The sequence below is a fragment of the Elaeis guineensis genome, chromosome 7 (assembly GCF_000442705.2).
Source record: "Elaeis guineensis isolate ETL-2024a chromosome 7, EG11, whole genome shotgun sequence".
NCBI classification, from domain to species: domain Eukaryota; kingdom Viridiplantae; phylum Streptophyta; class Magnoliopsida; order Arecales; family Arecaceae; genus Elaeis; species Elaeis guineensis.
In genome coordinates, this window is record NC_025999.2 from 7,631,619 (window position 1) to 7,639,118 (window position 7,500).

The following is a 7,500-nucleotide window of genomic DNA, read 5'->3' on the forward strand; positions in this document are numbered from 1 at the left end:
GTTTAATATCCAGATATGTGATCATATGTTTAACTCCCTTTTTCATTTCTTTCCAATCAAAATGAACCATGACTTTGATTGAAGCAATTGGAACTGTGCCCCTCAGACAATTGATACGAAACAAGAAATGCTCAAAATGTGAAATCAAAACTTGAAAACTATAGGTTCCAAGTTTTCATAGAAATCTCCCTTTACATCAATATGTAAACATCAAGGGTTCAAGAAATTGTTGTTTCCATCAGCATCATTAATTAGTCTTGGATTATAGGATCTTCAAGAACCAAAGAAGAAGGTTCAAAAAGAATATGGAGGATGAGATATGACCACATTGGAAGACCTTTGAGGTGAATTCATAAGTTCAATCATCTCCTCAATTGATGTCATAGTCTTAAGTTGATCTTGATCTTGTGGTGGAGAAACAACTTCAAAGTATGGCGGCCTAGCATATCATGAATTGAGAAAAAATCACTTGAAGTTGCTCAAAACTTTTTTTGTTCTTTAAATTGATTATACTGTGCTTTGAATCCTATAGTCTTCTATTATATTCTAGCAATACATTCTTCATGCCAACAGAAGAAAAAAAAAACTCATTATATGAAAGAAGGTTATCTTGCTTGTTGGTATGGAGCATGCTTTTAAGAAAGATGTCTTCTTAAAGAAGCAAAATGAAGTGCCAAAAAAGGACTATTCCATGCTACTTAAGTTCTTATGGCAGAACTAAGAGCATTTAGGAGGGTTTTATGGTTGCTATCTTCACTTTGAATTGTAGAAGGATTATACTTGACGGTGATTCTAGCACAGTTATAAGGTGGATCCGAGATAGTGCTCATCCTAATCTTAATCGATTGCTGCTAGACATTTGGCATCTTGCATCAACTGTGGACATTTTCAAGTTGAACATGCTTTCAGGGAAACCAATTGCCCCATTGATTGCCTAGCAGGTAGAGACATCAATTTGGATTTCATGGATGTTAATATTTTGCCTCTTGAGGTGGCACTGCTCCAAATGAAGGATTCCATGGGTTTCAACTATCTTCAGTCTTCCAAATTTGTTCTTCACCTTGCATTGTAGTTTTAATTTTATCTTGTTCTCCTTATGTTGATCCATCAAAAAAATAAAGAAGCAAAAAGAAGAGAAACCAAAGATAAAACTAGTACTCTAATACCACCATAAAAAATGGAAGCGTCAAGCAAAGATGGAGATGGAGGAACAAGTAGGAGAAAAGGGATATTAAGTAGAATCCACCACTAAATCCAAATAGATGTAAGCAATCCAAGTATTAGGAGAAAAGAGACATTAAGAATCCCTCTATCTAGCCTAACTCAGGCTACCCTTCACAACCCAATGTATGACCCTTTGACCAACTGTTGGACCAAATAGTCTCCTTTAGGGTTAACCCTAACCCCCTTCCTCATCCAACTGGGAAATCCAAAAAGATAAAAGTAATCCAAGTATTTATTTGTTTATTCTTATTACATGGCTTTATATAGAAACTACGTAACTCCACATATCCATCATTTTAGTATATCACAATCTTCTAAAAGAAAAGTAATAATTGCTCTCATAAATTCTATAGACATATACATGATGAACCATAATTTACAAAATCTTGGAAACGCTTGATGACATATTCGACATTTATCAACACAACTAAATCATAATAACCATCGGCTATTAATTACAAGTAGTAACCTTTAAGAAGACATTTTGACTTAGTGATTCGATTGGAAAGAAGGAAGATTTTCTTCAATCCATCAACTCAAATCTCTCAAAAAAAATTAGAAGAAGATGGAAGAATTACAAAACTAGGGTTTTGAATCCCATTTTCTTTCATTAATTAATTTTCTATCCACATAAATTGAGGTATATAGCTTCTCTTTATAATATGAGGTCCACTCTAGCATAATTTTGATCGTATTCATCTTTTAACTTCTAGAAGAACGTCCACCTTTGAATAATTTAGGTTGGACTCTCTTCCTGGTTCAAATAGGACTAGGTCTCTAACAAAATGATAATATAAAAATTAAAAAAAAATTAAATTTTATAAGAGATAGATCTTGACTTTTACATCAACTTTATCTTCTATCACTCTATTCAATTTTTCACAGATTGGAAGATGACCTCTATTCGTAATCTTTTCCAAAAAAAAAGTTTTGATTTGACCTGCTTATTCAAAGCTTAATAATAAACTTTTGATCCAATTTTGTCCTTTTAGAGGCTCATCCAAGTTGTAGATCTTAAATAATATCCAATTTTAAAAAAATAATAATCTTAATAGGACATCATATGATCAAGTTATGGCCTCCTGAAGTATAGCATATGATTTGACTTTCTGATGTGGCAAATCTTGCTCCTAAGCCCTATTCAACTCTTATTCACAGTTGACAAAGTGGTCCACATCAAGTTTCAGAATCCTCCTAGATTATGACTCTCCCTGTTTAGAAGATTTAAGTCCTACTAAATAAAAATGTAGGTAGGGAAATGCCTACTTCCCATTTCATAGTTGAACAACCTAAGTTTGCTTGAAGATGATTTTTGGCCTTAGTCTTCTTTGCTCCTAGGTCTCAATGAACCACTTGTTCTACTCCCGTATTTGGACTTTATGGTAGGGATGCTTCTTGCCGTCCTTTCTATTGTTAATGATGATTATAGCAACTTCTCCTCGATATCGATTGATCAGCTGATAGAACCAAAGAACGAGAGCTTGGCTTTCCATGAGTAATATCAACTTCTTATACTATTATCACGAACTTGCTACAACATTAACAAGTCATTTGCCTGGATAGCAGTCACAAGGTTTATATTTTTTTGTTTTGGATGCATTGATCAAGAACTCCTTGCTTTTATGAGATGATACTTCATTTGCCGCCTATAGAACATTGCATCTTGATCCCTAAAGATATGATCTCTCAAAAATAACCTAGTCATCTCATTAATATACCTCTCAGTTATAGCAGACTTAAGGTACACTACTTAGTTATCTTCAGCTTGACTCTTTCTTAATCCAATTAAGAGGATAAGGATGTGGATAAGGTTTTCTCTGCAACCCCATTTTCTAAACCAAATTTTCAAGGATAAGGTTCTTCTAACTTTCAAGATCTCAAATAGCCTCGATGATGGTCTGTTTCATCTATATCTTCAAGTGGAAGAGTTTCTCTTGCACCTCTAAATCTATCTCAATTATCATCTCAAGTTTCCTCGCCATCAAGCTCAATCTGGGGTCTACTTGCTCAAGTTTGAATAGCCCCCAACCTCTATTGAATTGAGAACTGCCTTCCCTTTCTTCTTGAAATCATCATCCTTTAGCTTCTTCCACTTTAGCTTCAATTCAAGATGAAGCATCCAACCTTCTACTTGATATATCCATGAAGGTTGTAGTGATCGCAATGATTTTTTAGAGTCAAGTTGACGTGCTTCTTGCTTTCCCTAAGCTGACTTTTTTGTTCAATCACGTGGCCTTCACACTAACTTCACTAAAGTTTTCAATTTTGAAGAGCTTCAACTCATTTTGGGATGCTCTAATGGAGACCTTCAATATACTTCATAAAAATTGCATGATCATCAATGAAGATTCTGAGGGAGTTTGCTCATTTATGAAACTCTATTGTATAGTCCTGGATGGATTGATCATACCTCTACCACAAACTTGATCTACCAATCCTCCTCGTGATCGATTAGGTATAACTGCTTCTTGACTAAGCTCTTAAATTTCCTTCATGTTAGATTAGAAAAATCATTATTTTTTATGTATGAATTTCACTATATGAGAGAAAGGTTAGAAAACTGGACGAGCAAAAGCTACCTTCTGAATACTATAGTATCCATATATAGTAAAATAGATCTCTAATTGGTCTAGCCAATATCTAGCCTTTCTAAATTATTGGTCCCATCGTATACAAGATCTCGATTTGAGGTTCCACTTTAAATGATTGAGGAGAAATTTTGCATACCTCTAGGTTGCTTATCCTCCTCACTAGATGGAGAATTTTCATCTTTAAATATAGGAAACAGCTTCATAATAGGAGTTGATGGTGCTTGTACTTATATTGAAGGTATCATCAATTTGGAGACAATCTTGATAAGGTTGGACAATCTTCTCCTCTAGTTGTACTAGATGTTCCTTCATCTGATCAACCATCGAGATAGATCTAGCCACCATACTCAATTTTATACTTCAATATACTTGAAGCATAGATAGTCTTTCTCCTGGTTGCTTGTATTGTTCGTATGTCTGGACCATAAACTAAAGCCCCCCCTCCCCATAGATTAGAGAACCAATGCTTTGATACTAACTTGATTTGATAGGGAAGAAGACAAATTTTCTTTAACCCATTTTATTCGAATCTCTCAAAAAAAATGGAAGAAGATGGAAGAATTGTGAAAGTAGGGTTGATTAATTTTCCTTTCAAATAAATTGAAGTATATAGCCCATGTATATAATAGTGAGATCCGTCCTTATATAAATTTGAGTCAGATTCATCTTCTATCTTTTACAAGGACATCCACCCTCGAACAATTTGGATTGGACCCTTCTTTCTAATTCAAATAGGATTAGATTTCTAAAAAAATATAAAAAATATAAAAAATTATAAAAAAATTAAAAATTTATAGAAGATAAATCTTGACTTTTACATTAACTTTAGCTTCCATTTCTCATTCAATTCTCAATGGATTAGAAGATAACATCCAATCAAAGATTTTTTCGAAAATAGTGTTAATTTGATCGACCTATTTTGAGGTCCAAACAATTGAATTTTGATCTAACTTAATCTCGTTAAAAGCTAGCCTAAAATTATAGATCTTAAAAAGATATTTAATTTAAAAAAAAGATTATCTTAATTGGACATCATATGATCAAGTTATGGCCTCCTGAAGTTTGTCATATGATTCAGCTTCCTAATATAGTAGATCTTACTCTTGGACTAAGCTCTTATTCGTAGTGGCCAAAATGGTTCGCATCAAATCCAAGGATCCTCCTGAATCATTTAGACTAACATATGGACTACTCCAGAATGGATTGAACCACACCTCTTGCATTACAATAATTCTTATTATGTATATAAGTTATTTATATTTCATTGACAAAACAGAGAAGGAATGAAATAGCTATTAAGTGTTAAGACTATGATGCCTAGACAAGTGGAATGAAATAGCTATTGAAAGCAAAGGTTGAGAATAAAATGCCTAGACAAGTAGGACTAAATGAAAATTGGAAACCAATTTAGGTTGTGGTCCTTGAGTGCCTTTTTTTCCTTAACATAAATGGGAAATTAGATTAAATTAAGCTAAAGCTATGTTTTGTGCGAAAGAATGAATGATCTTCTTTTGTGATGTCAATAGTTGGATTGCCTTTGCATTACTTCCGAAACACGACAAACCTCTTCCTTCCATCGGCAACATAGATCACAAAGTAGATGCAATGCTTTGAAAGCTGTGCAAAATGCAATCCAACTATTGACATCGCAAAGGAAGATCAATCATTCTTTAATGCGGAAGATAAAAACCGAACCTAGAGCCGAGGGATAAAAATAATATCTGTGTAGATATGCTTACTGATACAGTCTAGATTCTCATTCAAATGACATAAATGAGCATAGACATCCTATCCAATTATAGCTCCTACTGAATGGTCGGATCTTGCCTTAGATCCACCCAGCTTATATCCTTCTTAATTTGCGCTGGGCTTGTTCTCTTCCCCTACACCTCTCCTGTCCCTTCTCTATCCTCACTCACCTCCATAATTTTTCGCACTTGATTCCATCTGGGTCCAAATACCTTAGAATGATCTGTTGCTAACATTGCATCTCATCTCTCCCACCCTTGTGTGTCTCTTCCATTGGCCTTGTTGATTCCTTCTTCTCTCTTACCGCTCCCACCCATCTGTATCTCTTCCATTTACTTTGTTGAGTCCTTCTCTCCTCTCTCTTATTCTGCTTCCGTTATCTTTCTTGTTCCCATCCTCCACCTCCTCTATTCTAACCTTGCCTATAACCTCCTATATTTTACTTTCTTGGCTACCTTCACCACCACCTTGTAGGAAGGAAAGGTGTGTCATGCTTAGTTATTAAGCAACCAATGTTAGATTTCAGTACGTAGATGTATCTACTCCATGCTCTGCACCACTTATACCTACATCATATCATCTTGTCACACCTAATCATTTGGACCCCTTTGATTATTCGATGGCACTACCTTCACTTCCATTGGTATTAACATCATATGAATCTCAAATTCCAACCAATCAAATTATTTCTCCTTCTTCGTCTTTCTCCTACATCATCGTTCTTCTCTATGCCAAATGATGGATAGCTAAATTATATTTCCCATTATCCCATAAATTTCTGGCCCGATCATATTATGATCCGAGAACAAGTGAAATTGGCATGCCTATGCCAATAGATGCACCATCTCATGCCACAACAATGGAAGCAAGTGGACATGGTATCAACACTGATATCACATATACCGGTAGTGGAACATTCCTCGCTTTCCCTCTTACCCTTGAAGTGAGTGGTTTCTGGCAAGAGATTGAACCAAAAAAGAATGGGCAACACTTAGGTATAGCAAAGCCAACAAGAAATCAAAGAAAACAGGAGGAGATAAAGGGTTTTGCTCACCACCACCATCTTCAGAAAAGCTCCTCTATTTACTCCTCAAGAGATATATATATGGCTAGTTCCTTTACCTCTGATAAACCAATTCTTCCTCATATAAAGCAGGTAATTTTATTTTATTTTATTTTTTTGAAAAATCATCTAGTTCTTTCCTACATGTGAATGTATATGTTTTATATATTTAAAAAAGATGATGAAAGTAAAATTATTTTGCTGCAGAAGCTAAATATTGTGCTTACGAAGAAACTAAGCAGTACCGATGTGAATGTTGGCAGGATTGTTCTCCCTAAGGTTTCTTTAATATCTTTGTATACTAACTGGCTAGCACGTTGCTTATACTAATAGCCAAATGCCCTCTCTTTTCATTGTTATGAAATAGATTTTCTTCTTAATTACTTGTTCTCGATCAAAAGTCTGTGTTTTCTTATTATTATTGTGTTTACTACTTTCTACTTACATTTATAAAGTTATATGAATGTTGATCATTGAATGAAAACAACAGTGGGAGGCAGAGGATTACCTACCATATCTACATAATAGAGAGGGAATTCATCTTATTGTGAGAGATATCTTCTCTTCTGATGCTTGGGACATGAGATTCAGGTTATATATCTTTTCCTTGTGCTGCATTTGTTTAGTCTTTTTTTTTTTTATCTTAAAAAATTTATGGATTTAAATTTTTAATGGGTGAATATTTTTTAGATTTTGGTTGAATAACGGTGATCGAATGTATCTCCTTGGAAATGCTGGTAAGTTATAATATTTGCTTACAAACAAGCATGAATAATTTGCTCACATTAACAATCTCATGCATTTTTTTAGTAGCTAAGAAATTGCAATAATGTTGAAAGTTTGTCTATGATAAAAATAGAACTGCTACAAAAT

General features: G+C 34.3%; 1 protein-coding gene across 1 annotated transcript in view; it reads left to right on the forward strand.

Moving 5' to 3' along the window:
* The first annotated feature begins 7,122 nt into the window (after positions 1–7,122).
* The window catches only part of LOC140859222 (uncharacterized), an 8,005-nt gene continuing 7,627 nt past the window's right edge, over positions 7,123–7,500 (forward strand). Inside the window, exons 1-2 of the mRNA XM_073260892.1 lie at positions 7,123–7,218; positions 7,318–7,364. Of these exons, the coding sequence (XP_073116993.1) occupies positions 7,208–7,218; positions 7,318–7,364 (58 nt within the window). The 5' untranslated portion in view covers positions 7,123–7,207. The remainder of the gene's footprint in view (positions 7,219–7,317; positions 7,365–7,500) is intronic.